Genomic DNA, 26,206 nt, shown 5'->3' with positions numbered 1-26,206 from the left:
TCCAACCTGCCTGCACTTGCCCCATATCCTCAAAACCTTTCCTATTCATGAACTTATCCAAATGTCTTTTAAACATTGTAATTACTTGCATCTCTATGTCTCTCTGTTCTACAAACTACCCAGGGCACACCATTAATTGTGTAAGTCCTGTTTTTGTTTGTTTTACCAGAATGCAGTGCCTCACGTTTATCCAAATTAAACTCCATCTCCCACTCCTTAGCCCATTGACCCAATTGATCAAGATCTATTTGTATTCTTAGATAACCTTCTTGACTGTCCAAGAACCCATCTGGTTCACTAACGTCCTTCAGGCGACCTTACCTGGTCTGGCCTCCATGTGACTCCCGACTGACAGCAATGTGCTTGACTCATAACCGGGCAGTTAGAGATGAGCAATAATATTATTTTCTATTAGTAGGATTTCTAAATAATGGGCTAAGATCTTGCCTCATGTGTCTGATAAACTATAAGTTTCAGTGTGCCAAGTATTATTAATAGGCCTGATCTGAACAGGCAGTTCATTTTCAAAATTGAGTGTAGTATCAGTGCAGACTGGTTTTTGACTCATAGCATGCATTTCCTGTGATATCAGGGATAGATCTTGAAAAGTCAGGTTCAAAGACAAAGAAGCACCTTTGATTCTATTGTAAAACCAGAAGTTTAGGAAAAAAATTGTTTATATCCTTTCAGCCAACAATATAAAGAGTGAAATCAATTTTTTTAAAAAGGCTCATTATATGTGCATCTGTTTAATTCAAATTGGAAATAGAATAAAGTACATTACTGTAGTTATATAAAGCTTTCGACTGATTGAAAAAAATCTGATGTCTGATTACAGAAAACATGGCAGGTTTGCTGTTTACTGCATCCTTCGACAATGGTGCATATCCTGATCCTAGACTAGGTCATGGCAGCAGTTTGCGCAAGAGACACAAGAGTGCTGTTGAACCTGGCTTGAAGGAACAAATGGTGTGGGGAGGCAGAAACCGCAATCTTAGTGGTGATACTTTTGCAGGACTTATGATGCACAGAAGAAGTATGGACAGTGACCCCAGGGGAATTGCGGAAAAATTGGGTGCTGATGCTAAAATACTTTCGACGGCTTTACAAATGGCCTTAAGACCAAACACACTCGAGATCTGCAAACCCAGACATTTGCAAAAACCGGTCACTCTGAATCCAGAAAAGGAGCTGAGTGACGAAGATACACCATATGATCTGGATGAAAGGTTGGCCAATGTAGAGGAAGATAAAACAGATTCTCCTGCCATTTTTGACTTGGAAGATCTAGACAGCGAACCTGATGCTGAAAAGTCTGGTGGACAATCTAACCAAAAACTGAGGCAAGGGCTGCAGTCTAAGCAATTGCATAGAAGTATGAGTGCAGGTGCAGCGATCAAACCAGCAGAAAGAAAAGGAGTTCAAAGAGGCTATGACCCACTTTCTCTTCTGCTGGCAGAAACCCGTCAAGAGAAAGAAGAGGAGGAAGAGGATGAAGACTACAATAAATGTCCCTCTACTATTTCAGCTCGCCGAAACCTGGCTGAAGAAATAGAAATGTACATGGACTCCATGAGTAGTCCTTTAACTAGTCGAACACCTAGCATGGATTTCTCAAAAACAGATGACGAAAACAAAACATCATCTCATATCAAAGGCTTACCTGCAGTTAAGGGATCCAGGAGGTCTAGCCTTCCAGCAGGCTCACCCAAAGTAAAAGGACTTTGTCGATCCAGAACATTTCAACCACATGGAAAAGGCGAGTTTGCTGTCAAGCAAAGAGACAGACTCTGGTCCTCACCGTCATACTCTGCAAGTAGCAAAAGGAGAGTGGAAGTTCGAGAGACAAGTGGAGATTTGACTCTTATGTCTCCACCTCCTTCTAAACTGGATTCATTGCTACCACCCACCTTTGATGTGCTGAAACACAGCGTGTTCTCTGCTGGAAAGGGAGTGGCAGAAAAGGCAAGCAAATGGTACACCAAATTCACAACATATGCTGTACCCATCAAAGGGAATGACAAGGTAGGAGCTCAAAAATGAAGCTGAGTATTTTAAATGCAACATAGAATTACGAAATGGTTACAGTACAGGGAGTAGCCATTTGGCCCATCACAGGTGTCTGAAGGAGGAGTTTACACAGTGACACACTCTCGCCCTTATTGGGTATCCCTGCACATCTTTCATTTTCAGACAGTAATACTATTCACTTTTGAACACATTGAATGAATCTGCCTCTTCTGTGCACATGGACAGTACATTCCAAATCTAACCACTTCAGGGAAAAAACCTTTCCTCCCGTTGAAGTAAAACCAAAAATATTGGGTAAGGTCAGAAGATCTGGCAGCACCTGTCCAGCGACATTTTTGGAGTCAACATGATTTCCTCATTCTGAAGAAGAGTCATAACATCAACTCTGTTTCTCACTCCAGCCTTGCTGACATATTAGTTGAGTTTCTCTGGTTCTTTGCTTTTATTTCAGATTTTCCGTATCTGTAGTATTTTGCTTTTATTTTCCTCTATTTTGATTTGGTTAAAAATCACACAACATCAGGTTATAGTCCAACAGGTTTATTTGGAAGCACTAGCTTCTTCATCAGGTGGTTTTGGTTTGGGGATAGTTCCATGAACAAATGTAGGAGTGTTGAGAAAAGGCTGGGATTCAAGATTAAATCAGTCAATTCTAACAAAGAGCCAGCACAGACACGACAAACCAAATAACCACCTTCAACACTGTAAAATTCTGTCAGGTATGCAGTGGGATTTTGCATGTAAGAGGAAAGACCAGGGGCGAATTGGTAACAGCAGCTGGCGGGATTTGTGTTACATCAATGAATTTCAGTTCATTAATTTAAAAACCTGGAATATAAAGCTAGACTCAGTAATATTGCAGTGAAATTACCATCAATTATCATAAAAATACATCTGGTTCTGAAGCTCCTCCTTTAGGCAAGGAAATCTGCTGTCCTTACCTTACATCTGGCAGATATGTGACTCCAGACCCACTGCAATGTGGTTCACTCTTAATTGCATTCTGGCCAAAATGGTGACTCATTCAAGGACAGATGGGTCATAGACTCAGACCACAACATCTCAGGAAGGGATTGTCTTCTGATGGATCATTTTAAATCCATTTCTTTCATTTATTTAGATTGTGCTACAATCCAACAAATACACACCTTTCACCAAATGCATTGATGACTTATTGTAAGCCTAAAAGTGCAAACTGATTGATTGTTTAATGTTTTAACTTAAATTTTTAGGGGCATTATTCAGAGAGAAATAGTATCTCATCAACTGGAGTAGTGGATCCTGATGCTGTATCTTTAGATGAGGAGATATATGATGACTCAGACAGAGTAGCTGCATCTCCAGCCTGTAGTACGCCTGCAGACGAGACCAAAGGATGGCAGCAGGCTAGTATGGAGAGCTCTGGAAACCATGAAGGGACACCTAGGCAGCCATTACAAGTCGGTATGTGGTGTCCAGGACTTGTTGCAACTGATTTGCAACATCTGAATGATTGATAATGTAAAATTTTGACTGTTGTAATGCTAGCTTTGTAAAACTTCATGATGTCTCATTGTTTTGGATTCTCTCCTTGTTGCATAAAGCCACAACAATTTCAAATGTAAAACTGGTTTGACCCAGTGAATAATAATTAACAGAATGAAACTAAAACAATCTAAAATCTGCTACAGGTATGTTTGTTGGGAATCGCATTATTTGCATCAATAGGCTGGATTGAATCGACAGACAAGCTTGTCAGTAAATCCAATAAATGCTTTTTCTATCCCTCTGTTTTGTGTATTCAGGCAGTGCTCAATCAACAAATTCCAACTTTCCTTTACCAGACAAATCTGATGTAGGATCTTCTCAATATCCAAGCAGCACCAGTATCTTCCAGAATTATGCCATAGAGGTAAAATGAGCTCTTGATACATCTGTCTCGATTATCACCAATTCTGTTTAACATTCGCACCTCAGACTCAAGTTGGACAAATGGCTCACTTTAAAAGCACTCTGTAAATATTATGCAGCATCCTAGTATGAGAGTAAAGCTCAATAATAAAAGATTTTAGAGAACTAGAAAGAAAGTTGAAAAGACCAGGAGTAGAATTTAATGTTTATCTCTCAGGCTCTCTCGCCCTCTCTCTCTCTCTCTCTCTCGCTCTCTCTCTCTCTCTCTCTCCCTCTCTCTCTCTCGCCCTCTCTCTCTCTCTCTCGCCCTCTCTCTCTCTCTCTCTCGCCCTCTCTCTCTCTCTCTCTCTCTCTCTCGCCCTCTCTCTCTCTCGCCCTCTCTCTCTCTCTCGCCCTCTCTCGCCCTCTCTCTCTCTCTCGCCCTCTCTCTCTCTCTCGCCCTCTCTCTCTCTCGCCCTCTCTCGCCCTCTCTCGCCCTCTCTCGCCCTCTCTCGCCCTCTCTCGCCCTCTCTCGCCCTCTCTCGCCCTCTCTCGCCCTCCCTCTCCCTCTCTCTCCCCCTCGCCCTCTCTCTCTCTCCCTCGCCCTCTCTCTCTCTCCCTCGCCCTCTCTCTCTCTCCCTCGCCCTCTCTCTCTCTCCCTCGCCCTCTCTCTCTCTCCCTCGCCCTCTCTCTCTCTCCCTCGCCCTCTCTCTCTCTCTCTCCCTCGCCCTCTCTCCCTCGCCCTCGCCCTCCCTCTCTCTCTCTCCCTCGCCCTCTCTCTCTCTCCCTCGCCCTCTCTCTCTCTCCCTCGCCCTCTCTCTCTCTCCCTCGCCCTCTCTCTCTCTCTCTCGCCCTCTCTCTCTCTCCCTCGCCCTCTCCCTCTCTCCCTCGCCCTCTCCCTCTCTCGCCCTCGCCCTCTCTCGCCCTCGCCCTCTCTCTCTCTCTCTCCCTCGCCCTCTCTCTCTCTCCCTCGCCCTCTCTCTCTCTCCCTCGCCCTCTCTCTCTCTCCCTCGCCCTCTCTCTCTCTCCCTCGCCCTCTCTCTCTCTCCCTCGCCCTCTCCCTCGCCCTCTCTCCCTCGCCCTCGCCCTCTCTCCCTCGCCCTCGCCCTCGCCCTCGCCCTCGCCCTCGCCCTCGCCCTCTCTCTCTCGCCCTCGCCCTCTCTCTCTCGCCCTCGCCCTCTCTCGCCCTCGCCCTCTCTCTCTCTCCCTCGCCCTCTCTCTCTCTCCCTCGCCCTCTCTCTCTCTCCCTCGCCCTCTCTCTCTCTCCCTCGCCCTCTCTCTCTCTCCCTCGCCCTCTCTCTCTCTCCCTCGCCCTCTCTCTCTCTCCCTCGCCCTCTCTCTCTCTCCCTCGCCCTCTCTCGCCCTCTCTCGCTCTCTCTCGCGCCCTCGCCCTCGCCCCCTCTCTTGCCTTCGCCCTCGCCCCCTCTCTCGCTGTCACGCGCTCTTGCTCCCACGCGTTCTCGCTCTCTCGCTCCCTCTCTCTTACCCCCCCCCCCCGGTCGCTCTTTCGCGCTCACTCTCTCGTTCGCGCTCTCTCTCTCGCTTCCCCCCCCCCACCCTCCCTCTCCCTCGCTGGCTCCCCACACCAACCACCACCTACCCAAAATGATCTACTGACCACACAGCATTAAATTATAAACAGAGGCTTTGATCAGCCTTTTAAAATAGACGAGAGAGCAGTATAGACTACAGAGAGCTCCAGAGGCCAGAAGAGAGCTGGTTGCAAGTTCTACAACTAATTAAGGGCCATATTAGCAAACAGACTATGTGACAGAAGATGGGATATCAGGCTGGAGTAAATTACTTGGGTCAAAGCGTACAAAAATGTTAAGAGAGCAACAATTTTTAAGTTTGGGGTCATGGCAAAATCAGTGGTGCACAAGAATAAGACTGATTGGCCACCAGGATCTGTTTACAAGAAATAAGAGCTGGAGTAGAACACGTAACCCTTCGGTACTACTTTACCATTCAATACAAGCATGACTGATACTGAATTTCACATGCACTTTACAACTTGCTTCCTGTGTCCCTCTTCCCAAGAGACCAAAATATATCCCTCGGAACTATGGAGCAACCACAAACCTCTTGGATAGAGAATTTTGAGGATTCATATCCAATTGTATGAGGTAATTTCTCTTCTTTTCAGTCCTAAACAATTGGCTTTTATCCTGAGACTGCTCCCAAGTTTTAGATTCCCAAACCGGCAGAAACAGTTGCTCAGTGCCTACCCTACCAACCTCCTTCAGCATCTTCAGTCTTGTTGTGGTTCTGTTCGCCGAGCTGGGAATTTGTGTTGCAGACGTTTTGTGACATCCTCAGTGCTTGGGAGCCTCCTGTGAAGCGCTTCTGTGATCTTTCCTCCAGCATTTGTAGTGGTTTGAATCTGCCACTTCCGGTTGTCAGTTCCAGATGTCTGCTGCAGTGGCCGGTATATTGGGTCCAGGTCGATGTGCTTATTGATTGAATCTGTGGATGAGTGCCATGCCTCTAGGAATTCCCTGGCTGTTCTCTGTTTGGCTTGTCCTATAATAGTAGTGTTGTCCCAGTCGAATTCATGTTGCTTGTCATCTGTGTGTGTGGCTACTAAGGATTGCTGGTCATGTCGTTTCGTGGCTAGTTTGTGTTCATGGATGCGGATCGTTAGCTGTGTTCCTGTTTGTCCTATGTAGTGTTTTGTGCAGTCCTTGCATGGGATTTTGTCCACTACATTGGTTTTGCTCATGCTGGGTATTGGGTCCTTCGTTCCGGTGAGTTGTTGTCTGAGAGTGGCTGTAGATTTGTGTGCTGTTATGAGTCCTAGTGGTCGCAGCAGCCTGGCTGTCAGTTCGGAAATGCTCTTGATGTATGGTAGTATGGTTAGTCCTTTGGGTTGCGGCATGTCCTCGTTCTGTTGTCTTTCCCTTAGGCATCTGTTGATGAAATTGTGCGGGTATCCGTTTTTGGCAAATACATTGTATAGGTGTTCTTCTTCCTCTTTTTGCACAATTTCATCAACGGAACAAAGGACCCGATACCCAGCATGAGCAAAACCAACATAGTATACAAAATCCCATGCAAGGACTGCACAAAACACTACATAGGACAAACAGGAAGACAGTTAACGAGCCACATCCATGAACACCAACTAGCCACGAAACGACATGACCAGCTATCCTCAGTAGCCTCACACGCAGATGACAAGCAACATGAATTCGACTGGGACAACACCACTATTATAGGACAAGCCAAACCGAGAACAGCCAGGGAATTCCTGGAGACACTCAACCATGGATTCAATCAATAAGCACATCGACCTGGACCCAATATACCAACCAGCAGCGGACAGCTGGAACTGACAACCGGAAGTGGCAGATTCAAACCACTACAAATGCCAGAAGAAAGATCACAGAAGCACTTCACAGGAGGTTCCCAAGCACTGAGGATGTCACCTAGACAGGGAACGAAATGTCTGCAACACAAATTCCCAGCTCGGTGAACAGAACCACAACAATGAACACCCGAGCTACAAATCTTCTCACAAACTTTGAATCTTCAGTCTTTCAATTAGATCACCTCTCATTCTTCAAAACGCAGGACAATATGGACCCAATTTATTCAGCCCCACATTATTGTGCAACCTCCTAATTAAAAGAACCAATTTAATGAGCCCTTACTATACCGCCTCTAATGTAAGTTTATCTTTCCTCCAATATGGGCATAAAACTGGATATGGTATTCCAGATGTCATCTCACCAAAACCCTGAGCAATTGTAGGAAGACTTCTTTATTCCTGTACTAAGACCCCCTTGCAATAAAGATCAAAATGCTATTTGCCTTCTTAATTGCTAACTGTACCTGCATGCTAACTTTCCACATTGCTTGTATATACAAATCCAAATCTCTACACATGAACATATGCAAGCTTCATACCTGTACAAAAGTTGAATTTCTGTTCTTGAAACTAAAGTAAAATAACTGTGTGCTTACCCATGTTAAACTCCATCTACCATTTTGATGGCCACTCACTTAAATTGTCACTCCCTTAACCTGCCTTTATCCCTCTGCAGTTTATCTGCACATCCCAAAGCTTATCTTTCACCTCACTTAATATCATCAGCAAATTTAACTGTATCACCCTGTCTGTTCATCTAAGTCATTAATATAAATTGTGAACCTCCCCTGACAAAATCCAATTCTTACAGCACTCCGTTAGTCACAGCCTGCCGAATTCACAGAGTCCAATTTATGCCTACTCATCGTCTGCTGACTGTTAGCCAATCCTCTGTCCATACTAATGTATTAGCCTCAACTCCATAAACTCTTATCTTGCCAGATAACCTTTCAGTGGCACCTTACTGAATGCCTTTTGGAAATTCAGGTATACTACATAAATCTGTTCTCCTTTATCTACCTATTAGTTGCATCAGTGCTGGGCCCACAGTTATTTATATTGTCTATCAAAGACTTGGATGATGGAAGTGAATGTCCTTTCGCCAAATTTGCGAACTTCACAAAAATAAGTAAAAAGGCAAGTGATGAGGATGATGGAAAGAGTTTGCTACAGAGGATCATAGACAGGTTAAGTGAGTGGGCAAAAATTGGCAGATGGAATATAATGTGGGGAAATGTGAGGTTATGCACTTTAGCAGGAAGAATAGAAGAGCTAATTATTATTTAAATAGGGAAAGACAAGAGGATTTGGGTGTCTTTGTTCATGAATCACAAAAAGAATGTGGTTAAATTCAGTAGGTAATTGGAAAGACAAATGGAATATTGATTTTCATCTTAAAAGGAATGGAATGTACAAATAGGGAAGTCTTGCTAAAACTGTGCAAGTCACTAGCCAAACCATACCCATAATACTATGAACAATTTTGATCCCCTTATCTATAGAAAGATATAATGGTCGAGTAGGTTAGGCTTCAATTCAGAGTTTAAGAAAATGAGAGGAAACCTGATTGAAACATATGCATATCTTCAGGAGCTTAATAGAGTGAATGCTGAGAGATTGTTTTCCCGGTAAAGAGAGTCTAGAATCAGAGGAGTAATCTCAGAATAAGGGGTCACCAGTTTAAGATCCAGATGTACAGTTTCTTCTCCAAGGCATTCAATCTGGGGGTTTCTTTACCACAGAAGACTGTTTTGGCTGGGTTGTTAAGAGTATTCAAGGTTGAGATTAACAGATTTTTAATCAGTAAGGAAATTCAAAGTTCTGGGGGAAAGGCAGGGAAGTGGAGGATTATCAGATCAGCCATGATTTCATTGACTGGGGGAGCAGACTCTGTGGGCTAAAAGGGTCTGATTTTTAAAAAAAAGAGGTAGCACAGTGGCTCAGTGGTTAGCACTGCTGCCTCACAGCACCATGGACTGTGGTTGACTCCAGCCTCTGGAGTTTTCACATTCGCCCTGTGTCTGCGATGGTTTCCTCCAGGTGCCCTGGTTTCCTCCCACTGTCTAAAAATATACAGGTTAAGTGAATTGGCCGTGCTAAATTGCCCATAGTGTTCAGGGTTGTGTAAAATCAGTGCATTATTCAGGGGTACATGTAGAGTAATAGGATAGGGGACTGGGTCTGTGTGGGTTCCTTCAGAGGGTTGTTGTGGACTTGTTGGGCTGAAGGACCTGTTTCCACATTGTAGGGATTCTATGATTCTATACTTTTGCACCTCCATCCTTTTTGGCCTAAGTTTGCTAAATCAAGGTTTTCTCAGTGGAAAACCATGGCGACTTGTTCTTTCATATACGTCATAAGTGCACTTTTAAGACTGATTTAATAATAGATTCCAGCATTTTCGCAATGAATGATCCTCATAACTGGCATGTCATTCTTAGCTTTTCAAGGAAGAGAGAGAAAACAGTGTCACCATTCCTGACTCTAAGGAATTTTGGAAAACCTTGGCCAGTGCTCCAACCATCTGGCTCCAGAGAGTAGGCCTTCTAGTCATGGGAATTTGTCAAATTTTAGTTCATTAAGATTCTCCAATAGCTTTTATCTGCTGATAATAATTATCAAATGCTCTGGATTACTGTAGAGTTCTGAAGGCTGGTGACTAGGTCATTGATGAGATTATGTTTCTGTTCTGTTGTATTTTTGATTGTTGTGTTGACATTTGGTCAATGTGTATCTGACAGCAAGGAGATAAGCGATAAAATGAGTATTAAAAGTATTCATCTCGAAGAATATACAAGGCAGTAGGGACAGAGTGGGACTCTGAAATAGATTGATTTCAATTTCTCTGACAAAGGTGCAAATTCACTATGGTCAAAAGGCTACCTGATTCTAAATTCTAACAATACTCAATTCAGGAGTGTTTTGCCTTCTGGGCACGTTCTTTCTCCATTCAGGAGCAAATACTTATGTTTATTATAAAGATTAGCTACAGTTTTCAAATAAGTAACTGTTTAGTATTAAGGTTGCCATGTCAGTATTTTATACCCAGAGACCATGTTGTTTTTAGACAATAGAGGAACAGCAAAAAGGGGAAAGTACTTTGTTGTGTTAATTTTGGATTCAAAAGAGGAAGTTAAAAGAATTTTTTTTAATCTAGAATTTCTGTCTGAGGCAAGATTTAGATGAGCCATGTGAGAATTCTTATTGATAACAGCACTAATATTTGATGCTAGCCACGTTCTATTCATATTAACTGCATACAATCAATATTGTGAATTTTACTTTTGAAAGTTTCTTTAAAACAGAGAAGAAAAACACATTTATCATTAATGTTTCAGATTCTCATCTCCAGCTGTTCACGTTGTCGAACTTGTGACTCACTAGTGTATGACGAGGAAATTATGGCTGGCTGGACCGCAGATGACTCCAACCTCAACACAACATGTCCTTTCTGTGGCAACTTGTTTCTTCCTTTCCTTGGCATTGAAATTCGAGATCTGCGAGGTCCTGGCAGGTAGTAGGTTCTACAGTATAATGTGAATATGTATGTGTGAATGAACAGAGTATATTTCGTTATTTCATTTCATTTCATTTAACAATTTTTTGGAAACTTGCCTATTTTCCGTTTTTTACTGTCCCAAGAATCATCTATCCATGACCTATTCCTAAAACGAATCAAATCACTAACTACTTCACAGGTTCTTTGGACTGTCAGTAAGCTGATCAAACAGTATGAAAGAGGAAGAGCCTTAGTCCCAGGGTTTCCTAGTTGGGCATCTTGCAGTGTTCTGTGAAAGAGTTTGGTTTACAAAATATACTCAGTAAAAGATAGCATTTAAAAATGTATGGAGCAAATGTTAAATATGCTCTGGATAATTTTGATAAAAATTTCCAATTAGGTGATCCAATTTATGAAAACAAAGCACAAAATTGTGAATGCTGTAACATGAAATAAAAATAGAAAATACTAAGAAATCTGGCAGCATCTGTCAAGAGATAAACATTTTACATTTCAAATCTAATCCAATTCCTGAGCCATACTTGTGATGCTGAGCTGTTCAGTTAACACAACTGGTTCGCAACTTTCCCAGTTAACACAGTGAAGCCCATATTTTTGAGTGTAGTTAACTTCAGTATAAGTTTGGAGATTATTTACCTTTTGTGAAGAGAATCTATAAATGTCCTTCAAGGAAGGAAAGAATCAGTCTGGTCCATATTATACCTGAAGTAAACAATTCTAGTGTGCAAATTAGCCATTGAAGAAGAGCCATGAGTGATAAGCATTAAGTACAGAGTTGTCAACGTTCTTGTAAGCCACAAATCTAAATATTTAAAATTGCTGTCATTGATGTCCTTGTATGTCAATGTTAATTTGATAGTACAAAATCATTTGGTCACCTGGGTAACATGCTTTTAGCCTGTGACAGTTCCAGAAAAGATACAAAAATTCACTTAGGATGTAATGTTATATGATGTTTGGAGGAAGCTTATTGTGTGGTAAAATAATGTGACTGTTCCATAAGTTAATGAGTCTGTGCCTCATGTCATTTTGCTATAGCCTTATAGGTTTCAAAGACTCAATCCAACCAAACTGTCCAGTTTCAACATTTTAACAGAAGGTCCTCACTCAAAGTGTAATTTAGTTGTCTTGTTAATACTATGTGTATGTATTTTTCTTAAAATATTAAAAACAATAAAGGAAATACTGCTGTGAATTTATTTAGGTACTTTCTGAAATCGAGTCCATCTACAGAAAGTATGCAGAGTTTGCAATCTGGACGATCCTATCCAGGGACGAAGGACATGATGTTCTCCCCACCTCTTCTGGGTGTGATCGATGTCAACAAGCCTCAATCACCAAGAATTACAGTGCAAGGAGTTTCGGTCACACAAGGGTAAATGTCATGAGCATGAGCTAAATCAGAGCTCTGATCAGAGAATGCCCATTTGCCCTCTCGATTCTGGCATTCCGTGCAGTGCAGCTGTATCATTTTGTTAAAGTTAGAGAACTCTGTTTTCACAGCCCTGCACTTCAATAAAATTCTTTCAGTTACACAAGAGCAGATTATTTCAGATGAACAAGAAAGCCAGCAGTCAGCAAGGCAATAAAGAATTGATAATCTCCCAATCTGAGATTCCCATAGCAATAGCTTAGTGATGGTGAGGCTTAAAAATTGGTTGCTTCATGTTTTTAGCTTTAAAATTATAATTTTGTATAGTCAGTCATAGCTCAGTTGGTAGCACATTTGCCTGAATCATAGGTTTGTATGTTTCAGTCCCAGTCCAGGCTGACACTTAGTAAGTATTGAGGAAGTCCAGATGTTAAACTGTGACCTTATCTATCCCCTCAGGTAGACGCAAAAGCTCCCACAAAATTATTTTGAATGGAGGAATTTTCTCCCATGACCTGACAAATGCCTATCTCACTCACAAAAGCAGGTTATGAGTCCATTTCTAGATTATTGTATGTAAGAGCTTGCTGTGTACCAATAGACCATTAAGTATTTACATCTAATTGTGACTGTACTTCAAAAGTAATATTATTTAAAAGACTTTGGGATGCTCATTAAGTATGAAAAGTACCATATAAATCAAAGTTTTTTTTTAGTATAATACTAAGTTGTACAATACTAAGCAGTGACCAATAAATGTGATCTACCTACAAATTATAGAAGTTGTGAAAGAAAAAAGCTAAATTAATTCTCCATCTGTCGTTTATGAAAACTGCTGTACCAGTATATTCTAATTGGTTGCTGAGGGCCTGGTCAGGCTGGCAGTTTGTTTCCAGATTGTCATTCTTGATTATACTGAATTATGTCCCACTCAACATTGAAAATATTTTGCATCAGAAGCAATTGCACCTGCTGCTCTGTCAGAACTGATGAAGTTTTGTGCATTTGGTGGGACCCAGTGATGGTTTCATTTTCTTTTTGTTAAAATTCCATGTTCATCTCTACTGTTATAGTCATTCAGTTTATTGAAAGCTACGCAACTCTACACGATTGTTCTGGACTGTCATTTTTAAATATTATAGCCATGATTTGGCGTGGCCTTTAAAAAAATTCTTTGTAATCAAAGCACGCATAATTCTCTGTGTTGCGTATTTTGCTTATCTATAGTTTAATAGTTCAAAACTGGAGGAAAAATCATGGATTGCAACCTAATTATGCTTGCTTAACTTTGATGGGAGCTTGTCAGTAAATTATGTATGAAGAGACTTGTCCAGTTGACCACCTGGCTTTAAGTAATGACCAGAGAATTAAATATCCTGTGCTTAGTCAAATAAGTTTTGTGGGCAGTGCTGTTGAACAATGTTATTTGTGCATTCGCAAGAAAAGAATGGGAAATTCTGCTGAACAATTACTCATGTTTAAGCGATGCTGCATCACAGATAAATAAGTAGGATGCAGTGGTGCTTTGTGTTGTAATTGTGATGATTCAGCATGCAAAAGCATTTCTAAGAACAATAACAGTTGCATTGTAGCAATGCCAAGAAAATCAGAGGAGAGTACACGCCAGGGGAAGTCGAGCAGAAAGTAGGTGATGTCTGAATGCAGCTGTGTTCAGGATCAACAACAACACACCTTATACTTACATAGCACCTACAACCTGATAAAAAGTCCTGATGCACTTCACAAGTGTGTCATAAAACAAAATATTACATTAAGCCACCCAAGGAGATACTTGGACAGATGATTAAAAACTTGGTCCAAGAGATATGTGTGAAGGAGCACTTTAAAAGAAAAGAGTAGCGGACAGGTTCAGGGAGGACATTCTGCAGCTGAAGGCGCAGACAGCTAAGGCAGCAGTAATGAAGAGGGATGCTGAAGAGGCCACAATTAGCAGAATGTGGGAATCACAAACATTCGTGAGGGCTTTTTGAGATTACAAAGATTGGGAACATGGAAGGTTATGGAAGCATTTAGAAAAAAAATGTGAATTCTTAAATCCAATCATTACTCAAATGGGAGTTAGTGTATTTGTGTGAGAAGTCAAGCAGAAAGGGCTGGTGGTGAACAGAATATAGTGCAAATTAGGCTGTAGACAGCAGAGGTTTAGATGGCAGTCAGTTTTGGAGGGTAGAATGTGGGAGGCTAATCAGGAGATATATTAGTACAATCACACCTAGAGTGTGAATAATAGCAGGTGAGCTGAGATGGGCAGAATCATGCTGTGGTACAGAGGTGCTGTTGGTGATGATGCAGATTTGTGGTTGGATTCTTATCTCATTCATACACTAAGATTGTGAACAGTCTGTTTGGCTTTAAACAATTGCCAAGGAAAGAATGGAGTTTGCAGAGGGTCATTTCATTTTTGGAGAGAGGATCAGTGAGGGCAGATTTGAGGGAAACAAAACTGGTATGGGGAGTGGCAACTGTTAACAATATCATTTGCATGTATACTAATCTTCAGGCTTTGAACAATACAGTAAGATTTATAGTGACAATAGAATCCCTAGTTTGGATTCAACTTGGAGAATGAGAGGAACCTTGTGGTCTATTTTAGTTAGAACATAGAAAATAGGTGCGGAAGTATGCCATTCAGCCTTCGAGCCTGCTCTACCATTCAGGACTTATCACACAATCTCAGGGATCCCATTCCCAACCTCTCCCCATACCCCTCGATCCCTTTAGCCACAAGAGCCATGTCCAGCACCTTCTTGAATATATCTAATGAACTGGCTTCAGCAACTTCCTGTAGGAGAGAATTCCACAGGTTCACAGCTGTCCGAGTGAAGACATTCTTCCTCATCTCAGTCCTGAATGGCTTACCCCTTACATTTAGACTGTGACCCCTAGCTCTGGACTTGTCCAACATTAACAACATTCTTCCCACATCTAGCTTGTCCACTCCCATCAGAATTTATTGTTTGTATTCCAGTGAATACAAGCCCAGTCGATCCAGTCTTTTCTCATATGTCAGTCCTGCCATCCTGGGGATCAGCCTTGACTGAACTCCCTCAATAGCAAGAGTGTCCCTCCTCAGACTAGGAGGCCAAAACTACACACAGTACTCAAGGTGTAGCCTCACCAAGACCCTGTATAACTGCAGCAAGACATCCTTACTCTGATACTCCAATCCTCTCGTTATTAAGGCCAGCATGCCTTTAGCCTTCCTCACTGCCTGCTGCACCTACATACCAACCTTCAGTGACTGTTCCACCATGGCACCAAGGTCTTGTTGCCCCTCACCCTTTCCTAAACTGCCACCATTCAGATAATCTGCCTTCCTGTTTTTGTGACCAAAGTGGATAAGCTCACACTTATCCACATTATATTGCATTTGCCAAATATTTGCCCACGCAGCCAGTTGATTGGATAACGAAGAGATGAAGGTCAAGAATATAGAAGAAAGGAATGTACATCCATTTACAATAGTTTTCTTGATCACAGAATATCCCAAAACCTTTTATAGCCAATTAGGTACTTTACGAATGTGAAGTTAAGATAAGTCCTATCCAGTTTCAGTGAGAGAAGCATACTGATGTTAGTGATCATTGAGCAAGAGGGTATTGGGAATTTATTTTTGGAATTGGTCTTCCCTACATTTAAGGCTGTGAATCTGTTTTGTAGTTAGTCCACTCAGATTAAAATGCAGTCAGTCCTGTACAAGTGTTACCTTGGAATGGCAGAAGATTTTAAAGTCCAAGTGCTTGTGTAAAATAAATGTGTTGAGATGCTCTTTGACTTTGTTTAGGTTGAATTGCCAGATAAAAAGGTTTCGACTGGAATGAAAAGTTCTAGAGAAGTAGTTGCATGTTCATCAGGATTCAGTTATAGTAGTTTTCTAATAAGAATTTTATATGTCAATTTATCCTCCTTCTAAAATTTATTTCTTGTTGCCAGAAATGACCGACCTGTGCCAGCAAGATGTATTCCGATCCCTTCAGGGAGACAGCATGGGTTCAATGAGTCCCTGCTGTTAGGGCAGACTGTTGCAAGAAGCATTAGCGGATGCAGTTCTATAGCTGAGGAGCCTAACGCTCGGCGCCATATCCACACTGTTCCAACAGGCAGCCTACCAACAAATCTGAATGAATCAACGGTATGTGACTTAGTGTGTGAGAAAAAGGTGGAAGTCCAATTGATTGTGTATTCAGTGAAAGAATATCTATAGAATGTACATTTTGTTCAAAGTACTGCATTGTGCTTGTGGCTAACTCAAAGTGTTCCACACTTGTCAGAAAATTTAAAGTATCAGTTAATAATATCCTAATATGTTGATATAAAATACTTAATACTCCCAAAGGACTTCCCTTGCCTTTTCTAAGGGAAGCTTTAAAAGTATTAGAATTAAATCAGTTTTTGTTTGTGTTCCAAGGTTGGCTGCCATAGAGGGGTAATTAACTGAAGATTGCAATAAGGGCACAGAAGGTTCTATTGCTGACCAGATTTGATTTTACCTCTTAATAAGCACCAGATACTCTGATTATTTGAATAGAATACTCAAAACAATCAAATAATCATGGAAAAATGTGTTCAAAAGTCAGTTTTCAATCATTTTGTTCTTAGATGTTATTAGTCAGAAAGAGTCAGAACACATCGGTATAGAAGAAAATGGCTGCGTAGGGTCAAGTGTTGCTGCAGTTTGGAAGAGGTGAGGACTAATTTAAATCATTGGATCACTAGGCCCCAGAAGCAGTTCTGAGAACTGTTTGGTGCAGCTGAAAGTTGGTTCCCAAGGAAGCCCATAAGCAGTATTTGCAGCTTTGAAGTCTAGTCTTCAGGGAAACTCTGCAGCTGTGCTAGTTTAATTAAGTTAGTTGGCTGTGAAAAAAACAGAATAAGGCCAGTAATTGTAGAGATGAATATAGTTTTGAGCAATTTTGGAGGAGGAGGTTTGACCAGTGAGAGGTGAGCAGTCAATGAGACAGACCAAGTTCGAGCAGTATTTGAGGAAATGCAGAGGCGAGATCTTTTAAAGTGAAGATTTGTAATTCCTTGTGAAAGAAATAGTTGTAATGTTTATTGGTGACTGTTAATGTCAACAACTATCAATGGAATCTGTCTTGGTTGTATTTGCCATTTAATGTATAGTGTCATGAATGTTACTGCTTGTTTGTTTGTTTATTTATTTATGTGTGCCCTTTGTTAATTCTTGGAATAAACGTGAATATACAATGCTTTGTTTTACTTACCTAACCTTGAAGGGTAAAATTTACTTCTTTGTTCAAAACTGTTGAATTTTGCGCATCTAAATATATGAATTTGGAGCGGTAGACTATTTGGCCCATTCAAGCCCTGCTCAGCCATTTGATACAATCAGGGCTGATTTGATTGTCGTTTCATCTCCACATTCCTGACCTGCCCCAGTGATTCTTGACTTTTTGTCAGTCAAGGATCTATCTAAGTCTACCTTGAAAATATTCAATGACCCTGCTTGCACTTCCCTCAAGGGAGGGAGGACACTCAACCCCCAAGAAAGGGGAAAAAATTCTTATCCTGTAGCTTTATTCCCTTAATAAATACCTGGGATTTAAAACTTAGTCTAATTTGAACAAAAATGTTACTAGTCACTAAGCAAGTAATAATCAAGCATGGGGATCTGGTCTAGGCTCATCATAGTGTGTACTTTGAGTAAATGTGGATACATGCTTCATAATTGTATAGTTAGTAAATCTGACCACACCAATCCAGAATGACAGACTGAAATGGCAGTTGGAAGGATCGTGCACTCACTGCTTCATTCATGAATCTGCAAATTGAAGGAAACATAGAAATCCAGTTACGTCAATTATTCTACTGAAAGTACTCATTGCATTTGGTTTTAGTTTAATATTTAAATGATCTATTTTTGGAATGTATTCCTTGTTTTAGTTTTAAATCCAAGTCTCAGCCTCACATTCATCAGTGATTAAATTTTTTTCTAGGATCGATTGGGCTTCGAATGGCAATTACCAAATCCTGACCCTATAACTGTTCCTTACTTGAGCCCCTTGGTGTTGTGGAAAGAGCTAGAAAGTTTACTTGAAAATGAAGGTGATCAAGTAATATCCATGGCAACATTTGTGGATCACCATCCAATTGTATTTTGGAATTTGGTGTGGTATTTTCGGCGTATTGATCTACCCACCAACCTGCCAGGACTTGTACTCACTTCAGAACACTGTAATAAAAGCATGACGGTAAGCCAGTGATGAATAAAGCCTAAGTGCTAAAGGAAACGTTGTGTGACAGTTTGCTTTAATTGAGTACTGTGCTCAATTTAAATTGTTCCCTTAGCTACCACCGACAGCAGACACATAACACAGTTCTTTGTCCTGCTGCTACCCAGCTCAAAATAGTTTTCCTCAGATGAAATTTAATTCTAGAAGAATAAAGTCTTCAATTGGGCAAATTATTTACTAGTCCATGATAGAAACAGAAATCCATCACAAAGGAAGTTTACTAAATGATAAGACTGTATAAAGTCAAGGGTCAGCCAGCTGCTATTAACCTAAAGGTGACACCTGTATTAACTGAAAAAGTAACCATTTGACTTCTGATTTATTACGTTATATAGAGTTCAGAAGGTTGTAGTCCTAGAATTGCTCCACATACAGCTTTTTTGGTCCTTTTTTTTAGTCATGCCTCCTATCTGAATTTCTATTGATTACACTTTATGTAGCATAATTGATTAATATTATTTCAATGTACTTCTTCGTTAATTGAGAATTATTCTTAGGACCATTATTGAATTTCTTGCTCACTGTTAGAGTTGTATTTCACAGATTCCTCGTAGCTGGATGTCAGAGGACAGTAAACATGTTCTAATTCAGATGCTGTGGGACAATCTAAAATTGCACCAAGATCCCAGTCAGCCTTTCTACATCCTCTGGAATGCTAAGAGTGAGTATGAGTTCATGTTTACAGACAATTAATACCTTAAGATTGTGTCAAGCAAAATAAATTACTATATATTAGCCAGATCACGGTTACGTTCAATTTCATAACTCAAATATCATTGAAGTTACACGATTGCAAAAGCATTTTATGTTAGTATGCACTGAAATTTATTCACTTGTTCACACTTTTGGGTGTGCTCATCCCTACCAACTAATTTTAAGCTTTTTTTTTAAAAGAGAGAGCTGTATGTTGAGAAATTTTTAAACATTATCAATGTGCAGCTCCAATTTCTTATATACTTTTATCTGGTATTGTCACCTCTGGTCTCGGGTTTTCCTACACTTTCCTGGCCAAGCTCTCAATCTCCTGCCTCCATAAAGGTCAACTTGTCCAAAACTCTGCTGTCTATATCTGAACCGGAATCAAGTCCCATTTACCCATCACTTACATGCTTCATGCCTCCAGATTGGCAACACCCAAAATTTAGAAGTCCTGTCTTCTCAGTTCAAATCCCTTCGTCACATAATTCCTGCTTGTCCTCCAGTGATACAGTTGTTTGAGATCTCTGCATGGTGAGAGCTTTGTTTTCTGGTTCCTTTGCTCCTCTATTGGCATTTGTGACTGTAGCCATCTAGGCCCATAGTTCTAGAATTCCATGCTCAACCTTTATCCACATCTTTGTTATCATCCAGTAAAATTCTCCAGAAAACCCTCCTCTGATGAAGCTTTGAATCACCAAATTTCATCTCCCCACCTTTGTTTTGGCGTTTGATTACTTTTTTGTAAAATGCCTTGAAATATTAACATGCATTAAAGACGTTATACAAATGTAAGTTATTGCTGGTAATTTTGCAAAGTACACAGCATTTCTTAATTTGCTTGCCATTACATTAATTTTATCCTCAATGTTTTCAGTACATTTCAAATGTTTATGTTTATAGTGTGTTTTTAATAAGTGAGTTTTGAGAAGATTTGTAGCTCAGGTTGATGTAGGGATGTAGGTTTGCTCGCTGAGCTGGAAGGTTCATTTTCAGATGTTTTGTCACCATATGAGGTAACGTCCTTAGTGAGCCTCCGAATAAAGCACTGCTGGTGTTTCCTGCTTTCTATTTATATGTTTGGGTTTCTTTGGGTTGGTGATGTCATTTTCTATGGTGTTTTTAATAAATATTGTGTAAATGAAGTTGGGGTTGAATCTTTGCATTAGTCGCAGTTACTGTAAATAATTAATCACACATCTCAAACTCTTGAGTTCCCACTGCTCTCAAGTTTTTGAATGTGGGCCCCTTGACATCTTGTAACTTTAATATAGCCACTTCCTGTCTGTCTCCTTGCAAACTGACAAAATGAGGGTTTCAGGCATTGGAGGGCACTCTTTTACATTTGGCAGTTGGGGAGCTTCAGTCACCAAACCAGCAGCAGACTCTAAATTTTCTGCCAATATTATTCAGCTAATCTGAGGAAATAATTTAGTTTTCTTCCTCAGCTAAACACCTACTCGAAATTCATGATCACCATAAGTGCTTTATGTGAGCCATCCATTTGAGGGAAGGGCGGGGGATTACTGTGGTAAGATCTGTGTGTGGGTCACTTTCACAACTGATCAGTTAATAGCTTTAGTTTATTCAAATTACACATTTTCCTCTTTAAACACAGTTGTTTATTGAAACCCAAGTTCTTAATGCAACTAACTAAACTTTCTCTGTCTTCACAGGTCTTAATTATACACTTTTATTTGAGAGTGAGTATCCAATTTGTTCTTCATTATTTGTAGCAGAAGTTCAATTTACGATTGACTTCAAAATCAGGTTTTATCGCTTTAAGAAAATGTTTGCTACCACTTATTTGATTTTATAGTTTAACTGCAGTGTATTTGCTTATTTAACAATTAAATCAATGTTATTGTGTGAATTTCTTTGCTTCTGATTTTTTTTGCCACCCACATCTTTTAAACTGTATAAAGAGGAACTCCATTATCTGAATAAGATGGCAGGCACTATTTTGTTCGGGTAATTGATTATTCTGTTAATTGAGTCAATGCCTCTCCTCTGGGACTCTTGAGTTTTCTGAAGTTTCCCTTTTCCTCACTGTACCTGCCTTGCTCCCCCTTTCTGAGTAGAAACACACTTGTGTATAATGGACCAGCAGCTTTGCTGTAGCCTCCCGCCCCAACCCACGCTCCCCCCCCCCCCCCCCCCGCCATCAGTTCACTAGCATTGACCAGATGAGCACTTGCTAAGTCTGCTCCCTGTTCAGGAGACTAGGCAGCAGCACACCGTACACGAGCCCCCAACCCCCTTCCATCCCTGCCCGCTCCCCCCAATCTGCCCCCACCCCAGCCCCAGTCTGCTCCCCCAACGTCATCCAACCCACCTCTGGTCCACCCCCATAGCCCTGATTCCTCCCACCCCCTGTCAACCACCTCACGTCTGCACCCACCACAGACTGAGCAACAACAGTAAGACTACTGCTGCTTTAGAAGGGTGAGTCTCAAAATAGCGCACACACATTTTACTGCAATTTTTTGACAAGTGCCAGCTTTGCTCTGTACAGGATAATATTAGAGAGATTATCTGGGGAAGCGAGTTTTAGGGTACACCCCTATGTAGAACTCCAGGGAAAGTGTGGAGTGGGGGTGGGGGAGAAATGTGAGAGGGCAGGTGGTCAGTCATTTGGAGATGGCGCCTGGGCTCACATCAATGTCCAGGCCTGTTCTCGGCAGCATCTCAGTAAGCCAAGTTCATTTTTAATCATTGTAAACAAAAGACCTCTTTGATGTAATGTTTCTTTTAGGGCTTTGAGATTTTCTTCAGGTAATCTGAAATTCGGATAATCAAAGTTCCTCTGTATTTAAAAATGTATGCTGTAAACTTTCCAAAATGCATCTAAATCAATACTCCTGATGTGTAATTTTGTGTGAAATATTATGAAAATATCCAGACTGCCCTGCCAGACATTTGTTAAAGCTCCCCTTTAGCCAGTGTCTATAATCGATTATATACTGTATTGAAATCACCACATTGTTTGTGTGTAACAAATGCAGAACTGAACTTTAATAGTTCATAACCACTTTAAAAGTGTAAAGTATAAATTAGTGTAAATACCACAGTGGTCACTGTGACTGCTTTTGCCTCAAGTATCATATCCAAGCACCTGTTCTTTTCCTGCCATTATATTATGGTATGTTTCTCTCCCCCATCTTCCTGTTCTCAAAACATCAGTGTCTTTTTAGGTTATAACTCTACTAACAAACATAAGTTACTATTTTCAATGTATGAGAGTTGACAAACTAACAAAAAGAGTCTGATTCTTTTGCTGTGCAAGGACAAATGGATTACAATGCAGTGGAAATCCCAGCTTTTTAAACTTTTTTCTTTTGAAAGTTGCCTCTTTTGTTACCAGCTACTTCAATGCATCAGGATATTAAAGAGACTTCTGAAAAATTAATTGTCAAGTTCATCAATTACAATTAGACCAAGACTCGGATTACCCAGTACTAGACTATCTTACTATGCCAACTACAAGTGAAGAAGGAGAAAGGAACATTCTTAGTCATACATATGGAACGTTTTAAATGAATTTCTTGAAAACCCTTTGATCCCCTGTGTACTGCTGTCTTGAAAGGAAACCTAACTTGTACAAAATTATTCTTGTTGTTTGGATGGGCTGACATGTTTCCCTAGTGAAATCCCCTCTCTAATGTCATTGTAGGTCAACCCATAGCAGGTGGACTGCAGCAGTTCACAAAGTCAGCTCACCACCACCTTCTCAAGGGCAACTAGGGACGGGCAATAAATACTGGCCAGCCAGCAATGCCCACGTCCCACATATGAATAAAAAAAGTGGGCTTTATTAAAGATGAAATTCCAAATAAAAATTCCAGAAAAATATGTTGACTAGTAAACCAGCACAATTGACTACAGCTGTTTCCAATTCTGAAGTAATTGCAAGAATATTAATGGGGCTAATTTCAGGAGTCATCGTCCTTCCCACTATGGAAGTAACAGTTTTTAATGCAGATGAGGCTGATCTCCTTCCTATCAGAAAGATGTTGTGAAACTTGAAAGGGTTCAGAAAAGATTTACAAGGATGTTGCCGGGGTTGGAGGATTTGAGCTAGAGGGAGAGGCTGAACAGGCTGGGGCTGTTTTCCCTGGAGCATCGGAGGCTGAGGGGTGACCTTATACAGGTTTACAAAGTTATGAGGGGCATGGATAGTGTAAATAGGCAAAGTCTTTTCCCTGGGGTCGGGGAGTCCAGAACTAGAAGGTATAGGTTTAGGGTGAGAGGGGAAAGATATAAAAGAGACCTAAGGGGCAACGTTTTCACACAGAGGGTGGTATGTGTATGGAATGAACTGTCAGAGTAAGCGGTGGAGGCTAGTACAATTACAACATTTAAGAGGCATTTGGACGGGTATATGAATAGGAAGGGCTTGGAGGAATATGGGCCGATTGCTAGCAGGTGGGACTAGATTGGGTTGGGATATCTGATTGGCATGGACGGGTTGGACCGAAGGGTCTGTTTCCATGCTGTACATCTCTATGACTCTATCTCCAATTGGTTACCAAAAGAAAACAAAGTTCAATTAAATTATATTGCCTCAACTGAGGTGCAGTATAAGCCTTGCATTCAGAATTCCTGTCTTTAAAAATTGACAAAGACAGTTAAAATCTTTGGGAAGGATTATTCTACGTTATTTCCTATTGCAAAATCATTTGAGTTTAGTTGTAGAATTAATACAAATTAATTTACATTTTTTTATTTGCAGCTAAAAAACATCCCCTTGTTCAAACACTGCGAGGTGGAGGCTGTTTTTTTAACAAGGATTTTCTGGACAGCATTGTGAAGAGTATTCAGATAAATGACATTTATAAGCCAATAAGTAAGATTCTTGAGGTGCTGAGCATGCAGCCACACTTTAAACGGCAACGGTAAGCAAGTTGATAATCACTCACTTCTTAATTTTGCACATTTCTCATTTTATCTATTTATCACAGTCTATGGTTGTTTAACTTTTCAAGCTTCCCCAATCAATCCATTCTTTTTCAAACATTAATCCTGATGGGAAGCTTGCTTTAATCAGTTTGCCTAGGGCTTTCTGTCAAGTGTAGGATAGTTTATTAACTATCCTCAGAATGAAAACAGAGCCAACAAATGAAAAAAGTTGAGTTAATCATTCAGTTGGCTGAAAAGAGAAATTTTTACACTAAAAGTTTAGTTTTGCAAAGCTTCATGTTAATTTCTAATTCAAGCTTTTTAAAATTGTATTTTGTTTTATTTCTCTTGAAGGAGTTTATACAGAGAGATTCTGTTCCTGTCCCTTGTGGCACTTGGAAAAGACAACATTGACATAGGTAACGTTTCACACAATATTTACAATTTTGTTTTTCTTATTGATCACTCCAAACTCTGTACACTGTCGCTAGTCTGTGCTTGACTCTGAGGAGCATTTTGTCAGCACCTTGCTGCTGCTTGCCAGAGGCAAACACTTCCTTCAAACGTTTAGCCTTGTATTCTACTTATACAATAAACCTGCAACTGGATCATTGTGTCCCTTAAACAAGTAAAGCTACAAACAGTTGTAAGAGAATGTAATTTTAAATGAATTAGCAGGACTGTAAAGTATTCCTCAAACTGAAAAATAAGTTGAAAGAAAATAAACATTATTGCTTCATTTTCATATCTACTTTTTTAAGGGTCATGTTAACATCTTGTTTCTATTATCTACCTTCTACATCTCAAACAGATGCATTTGACCGTGAATACAAGAGAGCATATGATCAGCTAACTCCCAGCCAGGTGAAGCTGACCCATAATTGTGACCGGCCTCCCAGCTCTGGGGTTATGGAATGTCGCAGGATCTTTGGTGAACCCTACCTCTAAGAATTCTGATTGACATTGCTATCACTGGTCTGACATCAGTGATATGTAACTATCACATTGTGCAATGGAATTTCAATACCTAATCTCCCCAAATATGCCACTGTTAAGTTATGATAATCTTTTGGTGGTTAAATGATACAAATGTACAGAAAATGAATTCAAATGGAAAGCTATGTAAATATAATTAATATAGTATTTTAAATAGTTTTGTATTATAGTGCTATTGGATCAGGTTAACAAGAAGGATTGCATAAACAAGAGGGCTCAACTCTTCAGAGTATGCTGCTAATATGTACATAATGGACCTGGCTACCATTGCATCTCATCAAGTCTGTTACTTGTATGTTCCTTTTTAGAAGTACTTTGTCTAAATTGTATAAATGTTCATAGAGGAGAAATGTGTAGCAGAGACACTTTATGTAAAAGTGACATGTTTTTCCACATAAGTTGTAATTTCAGTATTTGTATATTTAAATAAGGAAATCTTTTAATGCTATTTACTTTATAATTATATATACTTATATGATGCAGCTTCAAAATATGCTTGATACATACATAATGTGGTCCAGTGTGCTTCTTTTAGAATTTGCTTTGCAATTTTTGTCATGCTTTACATTCTGAGAGAAATGATAAATTACTTGCCGCCTTCTGAATTCCTGTTCTGAAAGGATGAGACAATCCAGTGAAAAGTGAAGCAGCCAGAGAGGCGGACTGTCCTTTTAAAAATATATTTGAGTGCTTACTGAAAAGAAGTTAATTAAGGTCAAAGATAATGTGTGTGTAAACTCAGTTTTTTAATGTTTAAAGTTGAGTTTCCTATGGGAAAATAAAATTGTATTTATTAGCTTATTAAATAACAGTTTTTAAATAATCAGTTCCTGTTGGGTTTGAGAGTATGAAATTCCAACAAATGGTAATGTCTTATAGAATCTTGTTTTTTCTTAGGTTTTATTTAAAACCTTTGCAATGGTTTGCAATATTAAATAATTTTGTTTTTCAGTCAAATCTTCATAGGCAAAGGAAGAAGAACAAACAAACTTTACAGCCCAGGAACAGGCCCTTCAGCCCTCCAAGCCTGAGTCAATCCAAATCCACTGTCTAAACCTATCGCCCAATTCCTAAGGATCTATATCCCTTTCATTCCCACCTAATCATGCATCTGTCCAGATGCACCATAAATGAATCTACCATGCCTGCCTCTATTACCTCTGCTGGCAACGCATTCC

The 26,206-nt window shown here is 40.3% G+C and overlaps 1 protein-coding gene across 3 annotated transcripts in view; it reads left to right on the top strand.

The window, feature by feature from the left end:
• dennd4a (DENN/MADD domain containing 4A) overlaps positions 1 to 25,854 on the top strand; it is a 154,029-nt gene extending 128,175 nt beyond the window's left edge. For all 3 annotated transcript variants that reach the window (XM_060853248.1, XM_060853247.1, XM_060853249.1), the window contains exons 22-33: positions 839 to 2,025; positions 3,264 to 3,474; positions 3,816 to 3,922; positions 10,609 to 10,784; positions 11,995 to 12,165; positions 16,117 to 16,315; positions 18,141 to 18,395; positions 18,981 to 19,098; positions 20,810 to 20,836; positions 23,866 to 24,028; positions 24,387 to 24,451; positions 24,844 to 25,854. In XM_060853248.1, the coding sequence (XP_060709231.1) occupies positions 839 to 2,025; positions 3,264 to 3,474; positions 3,816 to 3,922; positions 10,609 to 10,784; positions 11,995 to 12,165; positions 16,117 to 16,315; positions 18,141 to 18,395; positions 18,981 to 19,098; positions 20,810 to 20,836; positions 23,866 to 24,028; positions 24,387 to 24,451; positions 24,844 to 24,980 (2,816 nt within the window). In that variant the 3' untranslated portion in view covers positions 24,981 to 25,854. The remainder of the gene's footprint in view (positions 1 to 838; positions 2,026 to 3,263; positions 3,475 to 3,815; positions 3,923 to 10,608; positions 10,785 to 11,994; positions 12,166 to 16,116; positions 16,316 to 18,140; positions 18,396 to 18,980; positions 19,099 to 20,809; positions 20,837 to 23,865; positions 24,029 to 24,386; positions 24,452 to 24,843) is intronic.
• Positions 25,855 to 26,206: the final 352 nt, after the last annotated feature.

Source organism: Hemiscyllium ocellatum, chromosome 39, assembly GCF_020745735.1.
Source record: "Hemiscyllium ocellatum isolate sHemOce1 chromosome 39, sHemOce1.pat.X.cur, whole genome shotgun sequence".
Lineage (NCBI taxonomy): Eukaryota > Metazoa > Chordata > Chondrichthyes > Orectolobiformes > Hemiscylliidae > Hemiscyllium > Hemiscyllium ocellatum.
Note: the sequence above shows the minus strand (reverse complement) of the source record. Positions and strands in the feature narration are given on the sequence as shown.